Below are 27,377 nucleotides of genomic sequence, written 5' to 3' on the forward strand. Positions count from 1 at the left end.
TCCAGTCTCTCCACCCCTTCACCTCTTCCCTCCACTTGCTCTGTCCAGCCTCGAGGTCCTGTTCAAGTACCACTCGAGTGGTACTTAGAGGGATAAGTTTAGATTCCGGCCGACTGAGAGAGAGAGAGAGAGAGAGAGAGAGAGAGAAAGAGAGAGAAGGGGGAGATGAGGGAAGGAAAAAAATGAAGGTTGAAAAAAAGAATAGAAAGGGATAGGAGAATGGGACAACGGCAGGAGACTAAAGTAATAACGGAAGATAAGGTGAAAGGGAGAATGAAAAGGGAAAATAGGGGAGCAAAACGGAAAGGGAGAGAGAAAAGGGAAATGGGAGGGAGAACGAGACAGGAAAACTGAGAGAAAGAGAAAATGAAAAAGGGAAGAAGAGAGAAAGGGAAATAGGGAGAAAGAGAAAGGAAAAGGGATAAAAAAATGGAGAGAACAAATGAAATGTAGGGAAGTGGACACAGAAAAGAAAGAGAAGAAAAGAAGGAAGATAACGAGATAGTTTCGAGGAAAAAACAGAGAGAGAGAGAGAGAGAGGAGGGAGGTAATGTAGTGAGGGGAAGAAGAGACAAGATGAGGATGAGGATGAGGAGGAAGAAAGGGAGGGAAGGAGGAAGGAGAGGGGAACAAGAAGAAGAGTGGGGAAGGAGGAAGATGAGAAAGACGAGAAGGAGGAAGGACGAAGAAGCGTGAAATACGAGTAAACCCTTTCACAAGAAGGACGACTTTTTAATTCTGGCTACAGATTGTTAGACTCATCTCGAGAGCTCGAAGCATTAGGGTCTCTTGTAATGCCATTACTACAAGGACGAATTCTTTTTTCAAAATTCTGGAAACCATCAGATGCTTCCATTCCTCTTGGTCCTGGTGTTATTACTTGAGGAAGGAGGGTGAAAGAACGAGCTAATCAGAAAAAAATACTCAAAGATTAGTACAAAATATGACAAATGAAATATTGTGAAGCCGAATCGAACGCATAAAACTGCAACTGTCGATGGAAATACACGAGTCTTTATCCAGTTTAGCGAAAGGCAAACCGATATAAAGGCCACTACTTCTTGCAGCGGACGTTGTTTTATTCAAGCATACAATAACCTCGTGTCACAAACTTGCCAAATGTTTAAAATTTCAAGTATCGATGAAAATGGTGGCTGCACTGCGCAGTTTAGCAGCAAGCAAACAATAACTCTAAATATCGATGGAAATACGTGATTTTCCTCATAATTTAGGGGAAGAAAAGCCGATACAAAAGGCACTTCTTCTCCTGGCGGACGTTGCTTCACCCAGGCACACCACAGTCTCAAGTGTCACAGACTTCACCAGCGGGACTGTGACGTCACAGTGGGCAGCCATGACGAGACGCTTTGTTTACTTCGATATCAGCCACCTGACTGGAGCCACGAGGAGGAAGGATATGAATTTAAAAAAAAAAAAAAAAAGCAGAACTTCAAAAAGAACAACCCTACTGTTACGAGGATCTCACAGCAGAACAACTCCACAAATAACCTCTCTGAGAAAGAAGAGGAAGAGAAAGAAAGGAAGAAGAATTCCTCAGGAAGAAATGAGGTATCAAGCTTAAGGAGAGCCATACAGTTATGAATATCCAGGAAAATACAATTCCACAATAAAGAACAACCCTACAAGAGAGAAGATCCAAGAGCCTTAAGAGAAGCAGAAAGAACCTCACCTTTATACAGAACCTTACAAGAAAGAGGAACCCTGCCATGAGAAGTAACTGTGCTAACAAAAAAAAAAAAAAAAGAATCCCCTTAAACCTTTCACCATGACAGTCTCCCTGAAGTTACATTAAAATCAATTTCTGGTAAGAATGATATTTTGAAAGTGTTATAACAGACTACCTAGCCCAGTCACTGTGATAAGTCCCCCCTAAACTATGTCAAATAATCTGATTATAAGGGCACGTCCGCACTGCATGCTTGCTGGCGCGACGGTTGCGACTGGGAGTTTCGCATCACTGTGACCCAAACAAGTGATTGCATTGGACGAGGGCGGGTGTGAACGAGAACTTCGATGAATTATGGCGATACAAAACTCCCACCCGCACCAGCACGCATTTTGTGTGGACGGTACCCCACAGTAACATCACGTGCAAATATCAAAAATCAAATCGTTTCGCTGCATCAGGAATAAAAAAGTCCGGTGTTATCAAGAATGGCTCCCTGTCTGTGTCCATCCGTCATCCAGTCCTTTATTGCCCCATCAGAAGCGTAAGAGTCCGGGGCTAGGCTGCTTAGTCAAGACAAGGCGAACCTTAAGTGACCAGTTGTTCTTCCTTCAGTAGTACTATGAGAGCAATAAACCCCAGCCATTTCCTCAGATGTAAACCCACTGGAACACATTAGGCTGAAGCGCCTTAGCCGATTAGACCACCAGGCGTCCATCTTCTTATACATTTACCACCCAACGTCGTAAATGGTTCCTGGGCTTTAGGACACCGTTTGGCTTGTCTGTCGGTGTAGCATCAACTGAAGGTAGTACTACATCAAGCGAGTGGATAGTGAACGTCCCCACTACCATCGTAGTGAAAATAATAAGAAGGCAGAAGTACCTCCCTGCGATATCGAAGACCTTCCATCTTTTCACAGTGTTTGTCTGTTATCCTCTTTATGCACGGCTAAATCGAAGCATAACATTGATCACTAAGTACTTGATATTATGTCAAAGCTATTTTCACACAGTATTTATCTGTTTTAACTGCGATTAATGCTGACACAACGAGAGTTATCAGTGTCGATATTTGCAACTTCCATGAAGTCTAAAACTCGCCAGTGATCAATTACACTGAATATATGCACTTACCCAACGCACTTTTCCTCGCTTCCTCCTCGCCATAATTATCCTCTCATAGGAACAAGAGACAATGGATGAGTGGAAGAGCATGCACTCTCCTTGTCTCAAGTCGCGTTCTCGTTGGCTTTGGAGGCTTCTAATGTTGTTTTTACCTTGGACAAGATTTTCGCCCTTTTACAACCTGTTTGATGTAGCTCAGTGTCAGAATAACACATTATTGTGGCTCTACGCTCTTTCTACAGCACTTCATCGAGACTAGTATCATAATCCATTGCCAGTCTAGTCTTACAAAGGAACCTTCAAGATGGAGAGACTGCAATTTTAGGCCAGGTTAATGTAGAGAGAATGGTTCTTCTTCCTGTGCTATTTATTCAACAGTTGCTGTAGCACCTTAATGCCCTTTTGTACATAACTTACACATGTCGACATTAAAAGGATATTAACAGCATACGTGAAACTATCAGTAAATACTGCAGTAAGTAAATCAGGTCTCTAATGAATAAGTGCTACGAAATCTTCCAGTCCAAGACGAATAGGCCTACAACTTGTTCCTCCTTCAAAAATGAATCTTGTTTAGGCAGAATAAGACAGTACTACAGATCTATATCATTTCACATGCACTTCGTGACTAGCTTCATATTGTAATGTTAATATATTGTCACAGCTTAGCATTCATGATGGAGAGACGGCAAGTTTACGGAGGAAAAAATGTGTCACTGGCTAGGAAGATTTCGTCACATTCCATCTTCAGCAGTTTAACTACCATATTACACGTTAATATAGATTTCTGCGTTACTGATGCAAGCTGCCAGTATTCACAAAATAAATCACGGAGGAGGAAATGCTACGAACTTACCAACAGCGACGAGATACGCAGTTAACCCCTTGAATCCGGTGACGTATTCGTGGGTTTATTCATACTCGTATTACCTCGAGACGATTTTATTCAGCTTAGAGGAGACTTTTCCATCTGAAGGGGAATAGATACGGCTTCCATTCTCTTTAACAAAACGGGTCTTTTCCAAGCTGAATAAAAAATCATCAGAGAGAAGCGAAGACACGCTGAAAAGGTTACAAACAATTCTTGGTAAGGCTAGGGAAATCATAGCAAGTCTGTCTGTGTTCTTATGGTCCCCTTCCCCCTCCTGCCTCCTCACCCTTCTTGCGTCGCTGGGCAGGGTAGATTTCGTAAGACCCATTATCGAGCGATTTATCTGCCATGATATACCTTGATGGTGCATTACTAATGCAATGTGTCGAACTTAAATAAATAAAAGATGATTCGGGTGTAGTGAGTAAAATCTTGGTTGCGACAGGGAAATCACCGTATAAATGAAAGTTGTTGTTATTCACCGGTAGTAGTAGTAGTAGTAGTAGTAAGCGCAGTATTGGTATGATGATGATGATGATGATGATGATGATTATTATTATTATTATTATTATTATTATTATTGACCCTACTTTCCTGGTCCTCCTCTTGCCTCCGCACTTCTCATGCGTCATTGGGATACGGGATTTTGCAAACCCCGATCTCCAAGGGGGGAAAAAATGAAAACATTGATACGTTTTGTACGTTGTTAAATTGCCACTATTGAAAAAAGATACAGTTCACATAAAAGAGAGCATTAAGGCACGGTAAACAAAGTTGCTCAGAGAGACATGCTAAGAAATTCCCAGCAAACACTCGAACAGGGCTTGTCGCTTCTTAAAAACGAACATTGGTCAAGATAGGGAAGTTAATGTGTGTTTGTGGTCCTGCGTCCTGTCTCCCTCTTTCCTCACCCTTCGTGCGTCACTGTCACTGCTCCTTTGCCACGCGTCACTAGAGGTTAAGTAAATAAACAGGTAAAGTGAGACAGGGAGATGCGTTGGTGAGGAAATATTTTATGAGCCTCTCCACATGTTTTCTTTTCCTCGAGATCTTTCACACTTCTCCACCACAAAGTTCAATTCACTAAGGCATTAGTGCAATATGCTGAGTAATATAAGAGAAAGGGTTAGTACAAAAAAAAATAATGCATAAACAAGGATTTTATTTATTATGGGAAAACTGAGCAGTTACCCAAACATAAATTTTACTGTACCCGAATTGTATGTTTTGTAAAAATTGTAAGCTTTTATTGTGTGTATGCGTGCGTGTGTGCGTGTGCTTTATTGATCAGGAAACGACCGATCCGAACACTCAGAGAATATACAGTAGTCAGTGACTGACAAACAGAAAGGTTGGTGAAGTGGCGGAGGCTAGCGAGAGAGAGAGAGAGAGAGAAGAGACTCTCTGACGCCACGCCAACAACAGGAATTGAACCTGCGTTATCTCACGTACCCCAAATGTTATTCAGTATTAGTCCTTCCCCCTCCAGTCCCCCGCCCCAGAGGCAATAACTTACCCTTCTTGAGTGAGAACACCTTGCCCGGCTCCTCTCCCCCTCCCCTCCCTCCCAGCGCCTCATTCAGCTGGCCTCTTTACCCTCAGTAACCCAACACTTTCACCCGTTATTTTATGTATTAGGTAACAACGAGGGAAGGAAGCTGATTATTGAGTTTGCACAAGTTTACAGGAGGAGGAGGAGGCTGGAGGAAACTGCCTGGGGCGAGCTTAAACTTTCGACTCGCGGGACCACAGCAACACGGTTCAACTTTACTCGTAACCTCTGCAGCCCACGGACGTCATACAGATATCTGGCGTTACCTAAAATAGAAGAAAAAAGTTTGTAATTGCAATAACTAGCAATCATACACTCATTCTTACACGCACACATATACTCACATTAACGCCACTATCCCAGGTATACAGTGTTGCATGTATGTGTGTGTGTGTGTGTGTGTGTGTGTGTGTGTGTGTGTGTGTGTGTGAGAGATCATGCATGCATGGAAGTGTACACGTGTTGCATGTATGTGACCATGTATGTGTGGGAGATGTACATGTGTGTATGTGACCATATATGTGTGAGAAGTGTATATGTGTAGTATGTATGTGAACCAGTATGTGTGTGAAGTGTACATATGTTGTAGCCTGTGTATGTGACCATGTATGTGACCATGTATTTGTTGGATGTAGGTGTTAAGTGGACTTATGTTATATGTGTACAGCACATGTATAGGTAGGAACCCTAAAGTAACCCATTTGTGATTCCTTGCGACTGACTACCGAGCCAAGGTATATTCTCGGAAAGCACCAATGGAGAGCTTGCCTTCAAATAAGGTGGCGCTGAGCATATCGTTATGTGGACAAAACAGTTCGATGTAGAGTGATGCTGCCTCAAGTCTGAAGGTTCAGGGAGCGAATCCAATCAGGGTACTGTAAAAGCTTCTCCCTTAAGACAGACTTCAGACTTATGACGCATTTCGAGATGTGTGATTTTGTTTTTGTTTTTTTCTTTCTTGTCGGATATAACTACCGTACTTGTTATTTAATTGGCAATTTCTCCATGGGAAGAGTACAGTTTGTTTACTGAGTAGCCGAGGCACGAAACTTCAGTCACACAGGATAGCCTACCGTAAATTTGAAAGTTGATTCCTTAAAACATGTAGGCTATTTCACATCAAAGTTGGCATATTTTCTCATCCTGTTTATTTCAACCGATATAACTGAAAGTTTTAGAGTTTATAGCACACACATTGCTCAGCATGAAAAAAAAAAAAAATGCCTCGGTGATTGGTCAACAAATAGTCATGATAATGATGGGAATTTACAAAATTTTAAAGGCTGATTACTCAGAATAAAATATTTTTCACCAATGTATTATAATTCCGCCGTTTTTCATGACAACGCTTACTTTAAGCAGCTTTTTGATCACTAAGCATAGACAAGCCTATTTTCATTAAATCATGATGTATATAATTCCAAATTGAGAAATTACATATATATATATATATATATATATATATATATATATATATATATATATATATATATATATATATTTATATATATATAAACATAATTTGAGAGATGAATAGTTCTTCATTTTATAAAATTAAAGTCTGAAGATCATATTACGTGGAAAATTCATAAAATGCTAGTTATGTAATAAAAGTTACAAAATGAATATTTTGCAGTAAAAATACATAAGACCAAATCTGAAAGAAATCGGACCATGACATTCGGGGTCTTAGTCAGTATGTGATCATGAAATACACTGTACCATGCACTAAATTACTTGTATTAGTATGTACTGTATGTATGCATGTATTTGTAGATTACCGTTTATCAGGAGAAAGCCCATCCTCGGACTTACCCTAAGAGTATTTTTTTCTCCACTTATTACAGAGAAGTTGCGAGCCCCACCCGCAAGTCTCTTCATGCCCTGTGGTTCAGCCTGGCCAGACCCGTACCTCACAGTAACGTCAGTGCCCCTCCGTCACGTCATCACGCCCGAATCACTTCAGTATTCCAGTAACGTAGACACCTCAGACTGAAGTTGGTGCCAGTGTGACGTTCCCCTGCCAGTGACGTCAGTGACCTCGTGACGTCACTGCACAAGTTACATCAGTGTTTCGTGGCGTCATCAATTCACGTCACGTCATTGCAAGTGACGTCACCACATCAACTTAGTCAGTGCCCATCCATGACGTTAGTACAACAGTGGTAGTGTCCCTCAGTGATGTAACTATACCAGTGACGTCAGTGCCCCTTTGGCAATACTACACCAGTTACGTCAGTGCCTCGTTACGTCATCACAATAGAGCGACATCAGTGCCCCTTCGTGACTTTACACTGCAGTGCCTCCGACGTCATCACACCGCAGTGACGACACCTCTTCGTCATCATGATCCTGCAAGCGATCCTACGTGTGGCCTTGGCAGTCGCCGGTAAGGAGCATATAATATTCAGTTTCTTTCCAATCGCCATACATATTTAAGATTTGTTTTTGCAGGAGGAACAAGAGACATGGGAAGAATCTACACTTGCCTCGTGAACTTGACCTTTGACCTGTTGTTCTCAAAATCAAATCTCCATCCTTGACTGACTCTCATTCTTCCTCCAAGGTTGATTTTATTTGAAATGAAACAGTTTCAGACATAATCTAGTGCAGTATTTCACCTTGCTTTCTGACCTTGACTTTGACTGAGTGTTCTCAGAATCGAATCCCTTCATCCATACTTTACTCTCAACCCTTTCACCAAGTTCGGTTTAAATAAAAACAATATTTAAGTCGACTTTCTCAAGTGACCTTGACTTTTAACTAATATATATATATATATATATATATATATATATATATATATATATATATATATATATATGTGTGTGTGTGTGTGTGTGTATGTGTGTATTGAGAGAGAGAGAGAGAGAGAGAGAGAGAGAGAGAGAGAGAGCCAGCCTCAGCCTCATGGCTGACACAACCTTTCCACCAAGTTTGATCAAAATCAGATCAAAAGTGAATTAGTTACTTTATTTACACACAGGCACATGGATCGAACTTTGACGTTGTGCTGTGACCGAGACCTTCCCACTTGCCTTACCTTCAACTCTTCCACCAAGTTTGGTCGAAATTGGATCAAAACTGTTTAAGCTGACCTTGTGTTGTGATCTTGGTCTTTGAACTACTTTCCTCGTCATCTCGTCAAGTCTGGTCCAAATCGGATTAAAACTGAGTGATTTTTTTCACACGCTGGCAGACAAAATGACGAGAGCGTGCGTCAGGCGAAACATTACGTCCGTTGTACAGTCGTGCGTGCGGATGTAATAACAGAATAACCCCGTGGAGGCAAAAAAAAAAATGGCAGCTGAAGAGTGCAGAAATTTCAGAATCGTTCATTATCTATTGGCCAAAATAAAATCACGGGTGGATTGACCTTGTAGACTAGAAAATTAACAGTAAAATTGGCGAGGAGACAGGAAAGGGGGAAGATAAGTGCACACGTCAGAAGTCCTCCATTATTTAGTGGTTAATCACAAGAGAGAGAGAGAGAGAAAGAAAGAGAGAGAGAGAGATAGACAGACAGACAGACAGACAGACAGAGACTGACAGACAGAAACAGACAGACAGAGACAAACAGACAGACGGAGACAGACAGACAGACAGACAGACAGACAGAAACTTTGGATTTTAAGTGCGCTGTTCAAATTAGTAAATCAAAATTATCCCCTTGTGAAACTATAGTCAGGCGAGGCATTGAGATAAGAGAAGAAAATAATAAACTAATAATACTAATAATAACAAGTCATGATGCCAAGACACAGCAACCCCATCTCTGGCAGTCATTTTAGTGCTGACGTTTAAACACAACAGGATATCTAGTCAAAGATGTCACATCAAATCTGGAGCAAATCGAGTGAAAATTGACGATTTTATGCCCATTTGAAATTTTAGGCCCGACCCACCTGACACTGACTCCCATACCGTTAACTGGGGGGAGACCCCCCTGATGTAATGAGGCATGTTTTAGGATGCAGATTTGAAAGATGCACCTTTAGGTTTGGTTTCATGTCGGTATGACGAATTTGAAAGGAGTTATGGCGAATAATCTATTTTTACCCGTCCCCAGTTTTCAGATTTCTGGGGGGACCTACAGCCTGGGCCTTGGCCCATTTTGACCCAAAATTTAGTCAGGTGATCAGAAGGTCATAGCCCATCATCCCTGTAAATTTAGTCAAAATCGTACCAGTAGTTTTCGTGTAAAGTTGTTAACAGACAGACAGATAGACTGACAAACAAACAAACAAACAGATAAACCGAGTGAAAACAATACCCATCCCCGAGCCCCTCCGGAGCGGGGACGGGTAGTAGTAGTAGTAGTAGTAGTAGTAATAATTATAATAATAATAATAATAATAATAATAATGAGAAGCTCCCAAGGGGTGAATCACACCAGTCGCGAGCCGATATATATCTAGTGCGGCTCGGAATATGACCTTGACCTTGACCTACTATCACCAATTTCAGATCGTATGAGATTTTCATCCCTACTTCACTCATGTAAAATTTTCTGATGAAATCTTTAGCGGTTGCGAAGTTATTGGGGGTAACAGACACACAGACCTTGACCTACTTTTACCAATTTCGAACTCGTGATCGATTTTTTTTTCCCCCTACTACACACCTGTAAAGTTTTGTGACGATATATTGAGCGGTAGCAAAGTTATCACGCTAACACACACACACACACACACACACACACACACACACACACACACACACTACAGGAGAGAAGGAAAAGAGGTGACATGATAATGCTATATAAGTGCATATCAGGAAAGGAGAAAATAGACATAAATGATTACTTAACATATGGAGAAGCATCAGCAAGAGGACACTGCAAAAAACTGCATAAGAAGAGAGGTGATAAAGACGTAAGGAAATTCAGTTTCCCAAACAGAGCAATTGATCAATGGAATGCACTACCGAATGAAATAGTGTGTGCCAAAACAATTCACAAATTTAAGGATATGTACGATAAATATGGTCTAAGACACGGGACAATACGAGCTTGACTCATTCCTGTAAAGATACAATTAGGTAAGAACACACACATAAATTGAAAACAATAACCAGCTTCGCTATCGCGGCTGGTAATATTAATAACTAGCCCCCAAAAAATAATGTATAAAAGACTCGGGATTACTCTTACGCTACCCAGATAAGAGAAGTAAAGTGGGATATATCAGTGCGAAGGTGAGAAGAGAGGATCTGGGTGCACAGGTCAGCAGCCGTTCATTATTTAGTGGTTAAAGAGAAACCAGTGAGTGCTTGGGACACATCTGATGAACACACCCGCACCTCTGTCTGCCTCTGCCCTTACTCATACCGCCTAGGCTAACTCGGTATTTTATTCACATTACACTGATTTACTCACTCACTCATTCACTTGGTTCATTCATACTTACACAACATTACTCATTTCTTTACTCACAGTGCACTCTGATTTACTCATTTACCCATTCACTTATTTCACTCATACTTATACAGCCTTATTCATTCTGTTACACTCCACACTGCTGTACTCACTCACTCATTCACTTACTCAATTCACGCATACTTACACATCCATATTCATTTCTTTACTGACACTGCACGCTGATTTGCTCATTTACTCGTTCACTAAATTTACTCATACATACACACGCTTCCTCACTCCTTTACTCACATTACACACTGATGTACTCACTTATTCATTCACTTAGTTCATTCATATTTATACAGCCTGATTCATACCATTATTCACATTGCACACTGATTTATTCACTAACTCATTCACGTACTTAAAACACTCTCTCACACACACACGCATTCCCTGATTCACATTACACACTGATTTACTCATTTACACACTGACTCATTCACTTAATTCACTCATACTTGCCCAGCTTACTTATTCCTTTACCCACGATTCTCAGCGATTTACCTCTCGAAGACCATAACTTTGCTCTTCCCTACATTCACCTTTAGATTCCGTTTCTTACACACTTTCCCAAACTCATCCACCAAGCCTTGCAGCTCCCCTTCGTCTTCACTTAACAACACAGTATCAGCTGCAGACAACAGTACAGGGAGTTTCCAAGCACTGCCCTCTCTCATTAAGGCCACTCCAACATCCACTGTCCTACCTTGTATCTCTTTTATAACCCCATCCATGGACAGATTGAACAACCATGGAGACATCACACGCCCCTGTTTCAACCCAACCTTCAAAGAGACAAATTCACTCAGTTCACCATCCACACGCACTGCAGCCTTAGCACCATCATACACACTTATTCACAGCATTCAACTTCCCATCTACTCCATATACTTTCAGTACTTTCCATAATCCATGTCTCTCCACTCTGTCATATGCTTTCTCCAAATCCATGAAGGCAGCATACAACTTCTTTCCCTTCTCTAGAAATTTTTCCACTAAGGATCTAAGGATGAATATCTGATCTATACAACCTCTTCCCTTCCTAAAGCCTCCCTGTTCTTCTCCACCTAATCCCTCTGTTATTTCCCTAACTCTGTCAGAAAGTATCCTACCATACACTTTTCCTATTACACTAAAAAGTCAAATGCCCCTATGATTACCACACACTTCTTTTTCCCCTTTTCCTTTGTACAAGGGAATAATTATACCTGACTTCCAATCCTCCGGGACTCAACCTTCCTCCCAGGCCAATCTGTACATCTTCCACATCCACTCTACTACTATCTCTGCCCCATACTTCAGCATTTCACCACACACTCCATCAATTCCTAGGGCTTTCCCCAATTTGACTTCCTTCTTTGCGTCCACAACTTCTATCGTACTGATTTCTTCCTGTCTTCTTACCTCCCTCCTTCTCCCAGCCATTCCCCAGCCACTTATACTCGTAGTACTTTCAAACTCTATGTTCAACAATTCTTTAAAGTGTTAGAAATCGTTGTAGAGCAGTTTGGAAATTAAAGATTTATGCCAGACTCGATCGAAAACCTTTGTGATATCAAGTGCAATGGGAAAGCTGTCGCCAATATCCCGAATTTATATATATAGTGTAGTATATATATATATATATATATATATATATATATATATATATATATATATGCTAGGAAGAAGGAACAAAAGGCCAGGAGCCCGGAAGCTGTTCCTTCCAAGAAAAAAACAAAATACAAGAGAGAGCCACATTCAAGATCCAGTCATTTCGAGATGAATGGACACACTGCGTTTGAAAGACTGGAGATCATAGCTAGCAGGAAATACAGACTGAGGGAGACAGTTCCAGAGTTGACCTTTTGCATGAATCAAGGACTGGGAATAACGGTTAACTCTTGCATTAGAGAGTTGGACAGAAAAGGGATGAGAGTTTGTTGCTAGACGGGTGCTACGTGCCTATCGTAGAGGTTAAGGGATGCAAGCAGACAGTTCAGAGGAGCAGCTACCATTGAAGTGGCGATAGAAAAGAGATAACGATGCAACAGTGCGGCGAAGAGACTGAGGTTGAAGGGAGCCAGTAAGAGGAGGAGAGTTAATAAGACGAAAAGCCTTTGACTCCACCTTATTGAGAAGACGGCTGAAGAGTCACACTATCGTGACAATGAAATAGGATACAAAAACCCACACTGGCAGACGAAAAAAGATGTATTCCAAACAGTTTCGGCGACAGCTGTCGCCCTCTTCAGTGGATCTACAGACCAAGAGTGGTACATACAAATGCCGAGAAGCTGCTTATATGCCCACTGAAGAGGGCGACAGCTGTCGCCGAAACTGTTTGGAATACATCTTTTTTCGTCTGCCAGTGTGGGTTTTTGTATCTTATTGAGAAGAGCTGAATATGGGGAGCCTTCCCACACATGACAGCTGTACTCTACACAGGGGCAAATAAAACTCGTGTATAAAGTCAACAACTGTGCAGGGGTAAAGGAACGGAGTCAGCTTAGCACATCTAGTTTCTTGGAAGCAGATTTTATAAGAGATGTAATATGATCTTTCCAAGATAAGTCACGAGTGAATGAAACCCCAAGAATGTTCAAGGATGATGCAGGATGGAGCTGGATATTATTAAACAGTGGGTACTCCTGTGGAAGATTTTGTTGGGTTGACAGGTGTAAGAACCGAGTCTTTGATGCATTAAAAACAAGATTATTTTTACCCCAGTCAGAGATACAAGCTAAGTCAGGCATTAGGTGTGTCATAGCCTCATCCCTTGTTTGTTGAAGTAACTGCTGAGATGGACGTTGCGGGAACCGAATGGAAAGGTGAAGGGTGGAGTCATCAGGATACGAGTGGATAGGGTTAGATGTACGGCTTAGCAGGTCGTTGATGAATAAAAGGAAGAGAGTTGGTGATAGGACAGGGCCCTGGGGAACACCACTGTTGATAGATGTAGAAGAACGATGGCCGTCTACAACAGCGGCTATGGAACGACCAGAAAGGAAGCTAGAGATGAAAGCACAGATAGAAGGATAGAAACCGTAAGAGGGCAGTTTGGAAACTAAAGATTTATGCCAGACTCGATCGAAAGCCTTTGAGATGTCAAGTGAAATGGCAAAGTTTTCGCCAAAGTCCCGAGAGGAGGATGAGCAGACTTCTGCACACATCCCACACCCACCCACTTCATACTAAATGCCTCAACTACTTCTCCCACTCTAACCCTCAAACTTCCCACATTCCATGATGCCACTCGGACCCCCTTGGATCATTTAGTTTCCTCAGGCTTTCCGTCTAGTCATTATTTGGTATGAATAAATAATGGAGAGGGACAAAGCACAGGCCCCACCCACCCGCACAGTCCCAGGCATGGTTGTTCACCAGCCGTGACCCGTGACAGGTGGCTGTGGCATTGGCCTCGGGGCACCCTGACACCCACCCGCACAGTCCCAGGCATGGTTGTCCACCAGCCGTGACCCATGACAGGTCGCTGTGGCAGTGGCCTCGGGGCACCCTGACAGGGCAGCTACAGGGACACCTTTCAAGCGCGCCGTAGCACTGTAACTGCCCCGCCATTATACACCCACTGATAGGGCAGCCTCCTGGGGTGCCACTTCCAGGTTCGGGCCCCTCTCAGTCGAGCGGAAGCGGCAGCCTGGGAGCTGCAATGTCCCACCTCTGGCACAGGTTGAACCCCATCCCATCCCGGCACCAAACTCTGTGTTGGAGGAGCCCTCGTCACGCCTCCGCTAGGTAGCGGGGGCAAAGTTTTCTGGCCGCATACCCTTGCTGGCGTCAACCTCTGTGACGTAATGGGATACGGTACATTGTGTGACAAGTAATGCGCATGTATAGTAATGCATAAGATAGAGAGTGTCTGGGAGAGTATGCTGGTCTACTCTCCATGTTAGTGTCACACTGAAAAGGTCAGCAAAGGGAGACGATCCATTAGCTATAACGGGAGTACGGAACTTTCCCTATATCCAGCATTCCCAGTCCCCTTGGGATTATCACCCCAATCAGTTGGTGCTACAGCCTACTCCCTGCAACGTGTAACCTAGCATTTTATCCTAACCTAACCAAACAATTTAATCTAACAACCAAGATTCGAGTAGGTTATAGCAAATCCACCATTGCAAACTGCGGTGAGGCATAAGGAAATTGAAAAGGAAAAAAAATCAAAACCATGAAAATAGCTCGAAAAATACAGAAAACAAACTGGAATAATAGCAATTTCATTGGTAAGTTCATTCTGCTGCTTAAGTAAAACGCACATTTACCCTAAATATTGTATAATTGTTGATTATGGATAGTCAGAAAAAAATAATAATGTCACCCACTAAAACGTTTTCTTTTATTTTCGACAGCAGTGATGGCGGCGCCCAAGCAACAGCAGGGAGGGTCTACCACGTCACTCGCAGATAACTATGAATTTATATGTGAATTACGAGCCAGTGGATCTGTGCCGGTTGTGAAGTACAGAAGCAAGAGAACGGGACTTCACCTCATTTTGGCAAGGGTAGAAGGACCTCTTGTCAATGGATATTTCACCCTAGGTAAGATTCGGCACAGTCTAACTAGACGAATTTGCAATGTAATGGTGATACTAATGTAAATATGGTGATGCTGTGAAGGTAGCACCTCAGCAACATCACATCACATAGTTATGATACACATATGGCACTCTTGTTAACGTTAGTTCGTCAGGTTCATTCACCAGTGTTTGTTTCATGGGTTTTCGAGTAGTTCTGGGGGCCTGCTTGGTTTAGGGCTCAGCAAAGGCCTTCTCCGTTGGTTATTGCAATTTAAGCCAAGGAAAATAGATGGCACCGAGGCTCGGTAATAAATCGTAGCTGGCAGCTCATCTTTGACCATACCCCTTTGTGCCTGCAAGTGTTCAGCTGCATTGATTTTGTGATAAGCATAACCATTATAATGAAAAAATGTAAACATAATGGTACGCTTTATTTGAAGCAGTAGAAGCACCTTACCAGATTAGGTTTTCAGATAAGGGATGGGTAAGCAACACTAAGAATCAGAGTTGCTGCTGTCACATGTAGAGGCATGGCCAATTCAGTAAAAGGCAGTTTGGCTTCATTTCTGGTAGATCAGCAGCACTACAGCTGACTACAGAGCTGGATTCCTGGACTGATATGATTGATAATGGCACTTGGTGGATGTGATATACCATCCTGTGACTTCATGAAGATATTCGACAGGGTACGGAACAAACAGCTGTTAGAAAAAATATCAAGTTATAGAATTGAAGGACATCATCTCAAATGGACAAGGGGGTTCCTTTCAAGGAGAAGGCAATGGGTAATGGTGAATGGTGGTGCTTCAGATTGGAAAGAAGTTACAGTGAGGTTGGATGAGGAAGAATTGGAAAATGTGAGTGTGTTTAAGAACTTGGGTAGTGTGATGAGTAAGGATGGAAGTTGGGAGGATGAAGTGCTTGAAAGGGTACAGCAAGGAAGAAAGGTTGCTGGTTCCTTGAAAGCAGTGATAAGAAATAGGGAAGTGAAAAAGTTATTACATGACAGTATTGTGATATCAGCTCTGATGTATGGAAATGAAGCTTGGACCTTGTTGGAGGGGCAGAAGTCAAGAGTGAGAGCAGTGGAAATGAGTTGTTTGAGAGAAGCCTGTGGAGTCACATGCGAGAGACAGACTGTCACAAATTAGGATGTGGAGGAGCGTTGTGGTGTGGAAGTGATAGGAAACGTTAGGAGGAACACGCTGAGATGGTTTGGCCATGTGGAGAGTGAGAGACTGACGAGGAGAGTGTATGTGAGTGAGGTGGAGGGGGGGAGAGGGAGGCTAATGATGAGATGGAGGGATGGAGTGGAGAGGTATATGAGGGAGGCGGGTGTGAGCTGGGAGCATGGCAGTGAAATGGCGTTGGACAGGGCGACATGGAGGTGATTTGTTTGTGGCCACCCCATATGGGATTAAGGCATCAGGCAATAGATAGATAGTGTGGATAGTGAGTGCCCCCACCTACCACTGACTGGTAGCAGTTATGATAAATCCCATAGGTTCTATGTATTCGTTATTGTGCAGTTCCATTATCACACACCATTTTTTATACCAATTTTGCATAAAAACCAAAGGATCAGCATATGATACAGGTATGTTAAGTAATGCTGGAACATTATCAGTATTAAGCAGCAAGGCTTAGTCCATGTACAGAAGTTTTTTTTACTATACATTACGTTACTGACATTTTGTTGTTGTTTAACCCCAGTATATCTGTTTGAATATACTTGTCAATCACAGGTAGGCAGCTGCTTCTGTGGGGTCATCATACAGGTACAGTACCATGTATGGAACTGGCGTGGTGATGCCCCCTTGTGGTAGACAGTCCCTCACCAGGTCCAGTCAGGGTCTTTCCATGGCAAGGTGCAGGGAAATAGGAGATTCGGATCCTGGGTGGACACTGCAGCTGTTCCACTTGAAGTGCATATACCACCATGCGTAGGTTCCTCATCAGTGCCTGTTTTTTTCTGTTTATATATAAACAGTGGTGTAGGACAGTGCCTACTATCCATCCATCATCCAATCCTACATTGCCCCATGAGGAGTAGGAGCCTGGGTCTAGGCAAGTTGGTCCTGACATTTAAGATGAAAGTGACTAGCCTCACTCATTCCTGAGTGGCATTACGTGAGCAATAAACCCCAGCCACCCCTTGGATATAAACTTGCACTGGCTCAATCTAATTGGAGCGCCATAATTACCCACTAAACCACCAGGCACCAAAATTTGGTTATACGGTTACCACCCAGTGTGGTAAATGGTTCCTGGTGTACAGGAAACCATTTGGCTTGGCATTCAGTGTCAAGTCAGCCACGGGCAGAAGGAAGAGGAAAGAAAGACAGAAGAGGAAGTGTAAAGTCACCCGTAGGCAGAAGGACGAGGAAGGAATGAAGGAAAGAAAGACAGAAGAGGAAAGAAGGATGGAGGAGTGGAAAGGGCAGACACCCAAGAGCAGCACTGCATCGAGTTAGTGGATGATGAGCACCCCCACCTACCACAATAGTGGCTACAAAAATAAAATATAGTAAAAAATTCCAGCTACTGAAGCCCATGATGATGATGGCCTGCCACACACCTTGGAGCACCTTATCTTCTTGGGTAGTGAAGATTACCCCTACAAAGGTGTCCTGGACTTGCTGGCCAACCGATGCCTTGCCTCCGGCACCAATGCTTGGACAGGTATGGTATTGTCCTTTGTGTTCAGATTGTCCTCCTGCTACTTAGCAATACCACATTTTACAGTACTGCTGTAGCTCTCTTTTCCATTCCAAAGCTCTTATGAATATCTTACAATGTAGGCTAGATTCATTTGCCTTAAGTGGCAGCTAGCATAGAAGGAAAACTGAATTTAAACCCAAGACCCTAGGTAAGCATTGGTGATAATAAGGGCTTACTGCAATTTAAAAAAAAAAAAAAAAAAAAAAATCATGCTACTTGTTTTACATGTCATTGGTACAGGTGCTACATGGCACCCGGTATCAAAGTAAATTGCCATCAGCAGGTTAACAAGAGACCTACATATAAATGGATGGCCAAGGCATTCATAAACGCAAGTGTAACATAACATAGGCCATTCATTCTGTGGCTACATCAGAATAGGACCTCTTTAAGAAGAAAAAAAAAAAAAGATTATCATTAGCTAAGTATTTAGAAAACCTAGCGACTGTACAGTTTACTGCAAATTGAATGTATTTCATTAATTAATATATTTTTATTTTTATTTTTTTTTTTTACTTGCAGACACAGACCATACAGCTTATACCATTCAGACAGCTGGCAGTGAAGGCTTTCTTAATTTATTGCCTATTTATCTGGACCATCTGCTCTACCCTACACTTACTGTGAGTTGTGAATGACAGTATCCCCCTTCCACACATGCCACTGTTGTAACCCACAATTTGTGCTGTTAAGTGCCCATTTAGCATGGTGAAAAGTTGTAGCCTATTGTGTTTTCTTGACATGAGATTCCTGTCTTTGATAATGCATACTGTATACTAAAGTGAAAAGTACATCTTATGAATTTGCATCATGTGTAGTTATCTTGTTTTACTTTACCTCCTTTTAGTTTGTATAGGCTCCAAAACACCATTTTACCCTTCTTCTTCTTGTTCTTTCTTCTTCTTCTTCTTCTTGTTCTTTCTTCTTTTTCTTCTTCTTGTTCTTTCTTCTTCTTCTTCTTCTTGTTCTTTCTTCTTCTTCTCCTCCTCCTCCTCCTCCTTCTTCTTCTTTGTTTGTTTGTTTCTTGTTATAATAGACTAACTGGGGGGAAAGGTGGGAAGTATGGTATACAGTGGAGTTTCATAAATCATGCGTTTCTAAACAGTGAATTCAGATATGCGGCAACATCATGGCAGCAGTTTGCATTATCAGTAATTCACAAAAATTATATGTAAATCACGATAGCACCCTTGAAAATGAAGGTTTTCCGATGTGTTTTTGAGCATCTATTATGCTATGTTTGCCCAAATGGTGGTTTCTTAATAGGTAAAGCTGTATAAAAATGGAATTTTCCTCTCTTTCAGGTAGGCTAATTTTGAACCATATAACGATCCGGGACGAGTTGCCAGATGATGCCAGTTTGATTAACACTGGCAGTGTTACTTATTTTGCCTGCGGTTTTTAACTTTCATGGAGTTTTGGTTGAATGTAAAGATTGTTGTTGTTCTTGATATTCATAATTGTGGTAAAACTTGGCATACTGGTACTAAATTAGCACTTGCCAAATTTAACATACTGGTAAATTTATACTCGATCAGTATATAAGGTTACTCTTAAGTGAGAGTACATCGGTCTAGTGTTGGTACATACTGTTATCCAGATTACAGTACTAGCAAAAAGTATAATTTAAAAAGGCTTATGATTGAGGAAATGGTGCATTTATTCAGTAGCTTCTTTTATACTTCTATCAGTAGTTATGATGAAACTTCTCTCTCAATAGGATTCAGGGTTCACAACGGAAGTGTACCATATCACTGGTGAAGGTGACGATGCTGGGGTGGTATACTCTGAGATGCAGGCCCGTGAAAACTCCGACAGTGACCGCTGCTACCGTGCTATGCTGAGGGCCATGTACCCTGAACCCAGTGGCTACCGCTCAGAGACTGGTGGTATTATGAAGAACCTTCGTGAAAGCACTTCCAATGAAAAGGTAACTCATGATCCCTTCAGATGGAGGATCTAATTTTTATCATTCTTGCTGCTGCATGATGATTTTATTCAGTGAGGGGTTTAGTGAAGGCTGTACCTAACTCATTCAGTTACAAAAGTAATCTCATGCGTTAATAAAATCGTCTTGAGTTAACAAAACATACGGTAATATAGATTATGTCCATGATCTTGGGTTAAAATGATTTTGTTTTAGTTTTATGCCAGTTGATGAAAAGAGGCTGTGATTGTAGAAAATGATGACCAGAGCAAGTCCAAAAACTGTCATGGAACTTAGTATTCTAAAGATAAGTATATGCGAGGGAGGAAGGGAGGGCAGGAGAGAGTGTGTGTGCATTAAGCCAGAAGGGGAAGAGACATGAAAGGACCAGAAGGTAATGCATCTATCTATCTATCCCGTAAGAGGTGGCCACAAACAAATCGCCTTCATGTCATCCTATCCCCTGCCATGTCACTGCCCTGCTCCCAGCTCACACCCTCCTCCCTCATATACCTCTCCACTCCATCTCTCCATCTCATCCTTGGCCTCCCTCTCCCCCCCCTCCACCTCACTCACATACACTCTTCACGTCAGTCTCTCGCTCTCCATTCTCTCCACGTGACATGAAGTCAGCGAATGTACAGTGAGGTTGGATGAGGAGGAATTGGAGTGAGTGTGTTTAAGTACTTGGGTAGTGTGATGAGTAAGGATGGAAGTTTAGAGAGTGAAGTGCTTGAAAGGGTACAGCAAGGAAGAAAGGTTGCTGGTTCTTTGAAAGCAGTGATAAGAAACAGGGAAGTGAGCATTGAAGTGAAAAAACAGTATTGTGACAAGAGCTCTTACATATGGAAGTGAAGCTTGGACCTTGTTGGAGGGACATCGTCAAGAGTGAGGGCAGTGAAAATGAGTTATTTGAGAGGAACATGTGGAGTCATATGGAGGGGCAGACTGACAAATGAAGAAGTGAAGGAGCATTGTGGTGTGGATGTGGGTGTGATAGGAAGCACTAGAAGAAACACTATGAGGTTAAGATAATGCACGAATATAGTAAAGCATGAAAGGAGCAGATGATGCATGGATGATTATGGTACAGTAAATGAATGTATGAAAAATCAAGGACAGAAGTTGAAGAAGCAGAATACAGTAATTGATTAAGGGTAGAAATGGTTTAGTGAATTATGTTTGGTTATTTATGTTGATAGAGGTTGTTGTTAAAGCCTGTGGAATGCATATAGGGATTACTTAGTTAGGAGTGCCAAAGCTTTGTGTGGTGTGGCAAGAGTAACAACAAAGAAGAAAAGTACAGCATGGTGGGATGAAGAGGTTAAGAGAGCATTGGAGGAAACAGGAAGAAGTGGCAAGAATGGTTACTGGACAGGGGTTCAGTTGAAATAACTGAATATATTGAGAGCAAGAAGCACACAGAGTGACTAGTGAAGTGGAAAAAGGAGGAGGGAAATGATGATCTAGGAAGAAAAATGAATACAAATTACTCAGAAAGTAGGAAGTTATTCTTGAAAGAGGTGTGGAAATGTAGAAGTGACAGGGGAAAGAAATGTGAAAGTGTGAAGGATGTAAGTGGTAGATTATTAACACATGGGGAGGCGGTGGCTGAATCAGTAGAGAGGCGGCTTGCGGTCCTAATGGACCCAGGATCGAATCCCGGCTGGGGCAGGGAACAGTTTAAGGATTTGAATTTCCTAAAAAAACAGACTTTTCTGATCTACCAAATGACTCAAGCCCACTCAGAGATGGCTTGGACTTGCATCGGCTCAGCCTGTGAGAGGCTCAAGCCTTGTTTCTCTATATCAGGTTTTGGCAGGTGTATCTGAAGTTTGACTTAAGACCATCTCAAGCCCCAGATCTGGCTCTTCTGTTTGTGCATTAGAGTTACTAGCATAGGATTTCATTCAAGTAAGGGAACCCCTACATCCAAAGGATTGATCCTATATATCCCACAGATACACAGGTACCATGCTGAATTCTACCGTCCTGAGAACCTCCATATTATTATAACTGGTCAAGTGGAGCTGGAGAACGTGTTTGCTGCTTTAGAGCCTGTGGAAAGGAAAATATTATTAAAAGTAAGTATTGTGTAAAAGATTTGCCATCCCATTTTATTTATTTTTACTTACGTATTTATTTATTTTTTAGTGATGATGATGACAATGAAAGATATTTGACTGGTAAAAATTTTGATAGTATAGCTCATTGCATCTGGTACTTTTATCATCTTGAATGAAATTGCAATGTTGCATTTTTTTACTTTATTCTTAAGCCTTGGCATTAATAGATGCAATGGTCTCAAACTGCCAGAGGCACTGATGCAGATAGCACTTCCAAAATGCATGATAGATCCCTGGGAAATTGTACTACATGACATCAGACATGCTTCCCCTGGTGTCTGGCCAGACACTTTTTATACCACTACTTGTGAAAATGGCAGGAAGTTTTTCTCGAATGAAAAAAAACTCCTGTTGATCCATTAGAATACAGTTTATGTTTTGATAGACTTGTCATCATGTTTCTCCTTCGTAATGTAAGCACCATATGTGATGCTGCAAGCACTAAAAGGAATATTTTTGGCATTAAAAAGGGCAAATACTAGAAAGGGCTTTGCACAGTGGCAGTATTGTAACCAGTGAGGTTAATCCAAGTTCTACTGTTGTGCAAACCTCAACCATTTGTTTTGCCATATGCTGTTGGGAAAAGTTACTGTATTAGCAACTATTCCTACACTTATCCATAAGAAGTAGGGTAGCTGATTCCTACCTTCATATGGTGAGCACCGTTAGATGTGTATGAGCATGCAACAGACTTTATATGTAAAATAGGGAGCAGATGCTTCTTTGAAGGAAACTTTGTGCAGCCTAAGTAACTTGCCTTGCTCTGGCTCCTGCTCAAGAAACCTGGTTTTGGTGTTGAGAGCATGTTAAACTATTCCTGTACCCAACATCTTGTCAAAGATTATTTAGTGAGGTGTGCTAGATCAACTCATACCATTACTGAAAAGAAACTGAGCTGTTTCTTTTGTTTAGTTGGCATATAGGGTATGCTACTCACTGAAACAGCATTAACGAAGCTTCATGATGACTTGGTTCTGAACACCTTCAGTGGGATGTCGTCTGTTTTGGTTCTGTTGAATCTGTCTGCAGCATTTGACATAGTACTGTAGACTACTGCTAAATAACCTGCATTTTTATTTTGTCAGTGATGCTCTTTCACTCATTAAGTTGTATATTTCTTGCAAATCTCAGAGAGTAGGTTTAGACAACACTTACTTGTGCTGTTTCCCTTCAGTTTCGAGTTCCTTAAGGATCCATTTTAGGTCCAGTTCTATTCACAGGTTATACAAGTAGTTTATCGTCTCAACTTGATGCTCATGATATGTCTTATTGTTTTCCTGTCAGTAACACTCAACTTGATGTTACAGTGACAAATATTAATGGTATCAAGAATCATCTGGGATTCCTGATGACTGATATAAAAATCTGAATGGCAAAGCGGAGACTGAAACAGCATTATGATAAAACAGAAATCTTCATTATTTGAGGAAGCATAAGGGGTGGTAATGCAGATAATGCCTTGACTTTGACGACTTGTGAGTCACATCGGCCAGCTAGTTGTGTCCAAAACTAGGGTATATATTTTAATTCAAAACAAAATATTAAAAAACAATAAAGTTGTTAGAGTTGTAATCTGTACATCAGAAACCTGTGCAGTACTCTGTGAGACAGATACTGAATAGATGTCTCTTAACACTGGTCCATGCTGTGGCCTTGTCTTGTATCGATTATTGTAATTTGTTGTGGACTGGCCTCCCAAATAGTCTGTTAAGGAAAGTTAAGTCTTTGTTTAATAGAGACACTATTAATTATATATATATATATATATATATATATATATATATATATATACAGTGCTCGTCAAAATTATCGAGCGCCTACCACCGGGCGCGCAGTACTTATAGCCAAAAAAGAATCACCCATTTTTGGAGGTAAAAATTTGTTGTAAGTACCCTGAATACTGCTAAATATTTTCCATACTCACCTCTAAATCCTCATTCTCTGGTTGCGTTTCATTTATTTCATGCTTTCTGTCCTTCATTTGTGTGAATGGGGCCTTAAATAGGTGCTTATGCATGCCCGATAGGGAGTTATGTAAGTGGTTTTCTGAGTTGGGCTGGGTCAGGATCCATAAGTACCAGTCCAGGAGGCAGGGGGCCAGTATCTGGACACTCATTTCCCAGATATGCCATTGGCTGTATTACATCGGATATTGGGAAGATTGCTGTATATATATATATATATATATATATATATATATATATATGTATATATATATTATGCATAGATACACCCACCACAAATTGACTTACGACTTACACACAAAATTGCAATGGGAGAGTTGTCTGTCTATGCTTTGTGTTTCCACCTCTACCAAGTGAATTTTTTGGGCAAGAAGTAACTGGCAACTCCTCTGGTGTTGGCGGGAAGTGGTGAAACACTCGGCACGTTGATGCTTGCCTAGAAGCGAGAGTGGGAGCACATGATCCCGTCACTCCGAGCTTGCACTTCCCTCTTTTTTCATGTGCATTATTATTTGCCCTGTTATTTTCCTAGAGTCGAGTTTTCATGCCTGGAAAGTACTGCTCAGGGGATGACAGGGTCCCTATCATTGCATGGAGGCAGGATAATGTCCCTATCAACACAATTTGTGAACGTACTGGGCGCACAAAGTTGACCGTCACGAAGATTCTTGCTCCATTGCACGGCCTGCCACCTGATGTCATACCAGAGCACAAGCTTGGCAGTGGAAAGAAGAGGACGACTTCCAGACGTACAGATATGCTTCTGAAGAGGGAAGTAATCAAGAATCCTTGACTGACAGCGCAGAATTGAAGAGAATGCATCCCCGTCTGTTACAAGATGTCTCAGTTCAAACTATCCAGCACTGCTTGCAGAAGGAGCTGGGTTTGCCAAGCCCCACTGCAGCCAAGAAACCGCTTCTTACTGACTGCATGAAGAAGCAGCGCATTCAGTTTGCCAAGAAGTATGCACACTGGACATCGGATAAGTGGAGAAAAGTTATGTTTTCCGATGAAAGCACATTTCAGGTGTTCGAGGTACATTCTGCCAGGGTTCGTGGCGATTTATCAACTAAACATCATTCGACGCTGGCAGCCACAGAGGGGTTAAATAAATTATTTAATGCAAAATTCTTTTCCCTCACAATATACTGGTCAGTGTTGAATATGAATAATTAGTAAATTGTTCCTGTATTAGTTTTTTCCTCCTAAATATCCCGTGCCAAATTATAGGTGAGCATTATATGCTGATGCACATGGAAGTAAAAAAAGCACTGCATGATAGTATAATATTATGATCTATCTATATATCTATAGCCCGACGCCCTAATCCTGCAAAGGGTGGCCGCAGACAAAACGCCTCCAAGTCGCTCTGTCACCCACCATTTGACTACCCTCTCCCCAACTCACCCCCCCCCTCTCCCTCATATACCTCTCAACTCCATCCCTCCACCTTGGAAGCAAAGCTTGAACCTTGTTTGAAGGACTCAAGTCAAGAGTGAGAACAGTGGAAATTAGCTATTTGAGAGGAGTATGTGGAGTTACAGAGAGAGACAGGCTGGCAAATGAGGAAGTGAAGGAACTTTGTGGTGTGGATGTGATAAAAAACATTAGGAGAAATAGATTGAAATGATATGGCCATGTGAAGATGATGAAGAGTGAGAGACTAATGAGGAGAGAGTGTGAGTGGGGTGGAGGGGGGGGACAGGGAAAGGGATACCAAGGATTAGATGGAGGGATGGAATGGAGAGGTATATGAGAGAGGGGGGGTCTAAGCTGGGAGGAGGGCAGCGATCTGGCAAGGGACAAGATGACATTGAGGCAATTTGTGTGTGGCCACCCTTTACAGAATTAAGGCATCTGGCTATAGATAGACAGATAGATAGATAGCATTACACGGCTAGAAAGATGGTATACATCTCAGGTTTCCTTTTCTCCCAACAGTTTCCAGCAACTCTTGGGGAGTTCGTTGCTGGTTTTGGTTCTTGGTTTAGCTTCTAGTCCATAAAAAACATCAGCTGTATCATGGCCACCTTCACTATGGGGATTTCTTTAAGATGAAGCATGGTGACATTTGACTGATTTATTGATAATTTTTAAGATAAGAGCCCAATGAAAGTAAAGGAGATGATGAATGCTGTATTTAGCCTCTCAGGTTTGCAGTCTCTTTCTTAAGTAGAATAAAATATTCTTGGGCTATCAGGAGTACAGTACTAAGAGTAATTATGTCATGACATTCAAAGAGTTGACCTTTTCAATATGAAGTTTCTTTGGCTTTTTGTTAGTGTGTGCAGTATTTTCAAGGAGAATGCAGTTTGTACATGAGGCCCTGGCTGAATGCACTACCCCCCTCCTTGCATCCCATCCCAAAGATTTGACAGCATTTTACTTTCTGATGTATTTAACTTTCTTTTTGTTCAGAGTATGCACTATATATTTCAGGGAGAGCGTGGTCCTTTCACAAGGCCTTGGCAGAGTCCAGTGCCGCCCCTAGAAGCCTCTGTGGATGAGCTTGTACAGTATCCCAGTGACACCGAAGACACTGGCCTCGTCCTGATGTCATGGCGGGGACCCTCGGCTGTCACAGCAATAAAACAGTAAGCTTATCACTACTTGTTAACCCCTTCACTCTGATATTTTAATTTTATATTTTATTGTAGCAGCTTTCAGAGGCAGGTACTCAACTCAAGGGAAATCTTTCAGACAGGAGGGGTTAGATATAGCCCCAGTGAATGCCATTGGTACTTGAGTTGAATAAAATCATGTGGTTGTAACATGGGTACAGTGAAAGATAAGCCACTGAATCATATCATCTAGGGATAGCAAGACTAAAGTGAGAAATTCATCACAGAATTGAAGGGGTTAAGGGAGGTCTGTCTATCTATCTATATCTATCAATTGCCAAACACCATAATCCCATACAGGGTGGCCACAAACAAATCACCTCCATGTCACCCTGTCCCTTGCCATTTCACTGTCCTGCTCCCAGCTCACACCCCTCTTTCTCAAGACGGTCGACTTTGCACATCCAGTACGTTCACAAATCATGTTGATAGGGACGTTATCCTGCCTCCGTGCAATGATAGGGACCCTCTCATCCCTTGAGCAGTACTTTCCAGGCATGACAACTGGACTTTAGGAAAATAACAGGGCAAACAGTAATGCATACAAAAAAAAGAGGGAGGTGCAAGCTCGGAGCGATGGAACATATACTCCCACTCTCGCTTCTGGGCAAGCACTGACATGCTGAGTGTTTCACCACCTCCTGCCAACACCAGAGGAGTTGCCAGTTACTTCTTGCCCAAAAAATTCACTTGGAAGAGATGGAAACAGAAAGCGAAGACAGACAACTCTCCCATAGCAATTCTGTGTGTGTAGGTCCTAAGTTAATTTGCAGTGGATGTATTTCTCCATTTTACTTGGACCTTGATTCTGACCACCTGTGGTGGTGGTCAGAAAGTCCACTC

At 41.9% G+C, this 27,377-nt stretch overlaps 1 protein-coding gene across 2 annotated transcripts in view; it reads left to right on the top strand.

Moving 5' to 3' along the window:
• The window catches only part of LOC145399037 (uncharacterized protein C05D11.1-like), a 99,610-nt gene that overhangs the window by 37,564 nt on the left and 34,669 nt on the right, over positions 1-27,377 (top strand). Inside the window, exons 2-8 of one of the 2 annotated variants that reach the window (XM_080271767.1) lie at positions 7,085-7,626; positions 15,009-15,197; positions 17,717-17,857; positions 18,419-18,519; positions 19,617-19,826; positions 21,785-21,907; positions 26,353-26,507. In XM_080271767.1, coding sequence (XP_080127893.1) covers positions 7,584-7,626; positions 15,009-15,197; positions 17,717-17,857; positions 18,419-18,519; positions 19,617-19,826; positions 21,785-21,907; positions 26,353-26,507 — 962 coding nt within the window. In that variant the 5' untranslated portion in view covers positions 7,085-7,583. The remainder of the gene's footprint in view (positions 1-7,084; positions 7,627-15,008; positions 15,198-17,716; positions 17,858-18,418; positions 18,520-19,616; positions 19,827-21,784; positions 21,908-26,352; positions 26,508-27,377) is intronic. The other variant, XM_080271768.1, reaches the window with a different exon arrangement.

This window comes from Coenobita brevimanus, chromosome 47, assembly GCF_032717465.1.
Source record: "Coenobita brevimanus isolate Jiangsu-jjx chromosome 47, ASM3271746v2, whole genome shotgun sequence".
Lineage (NCBI taxonomy): Eukaryota > Metazoa > Arthropoda > Malacostraca > Decapoda > Coenobitidae > Coenobita > Coenobita brevimanus.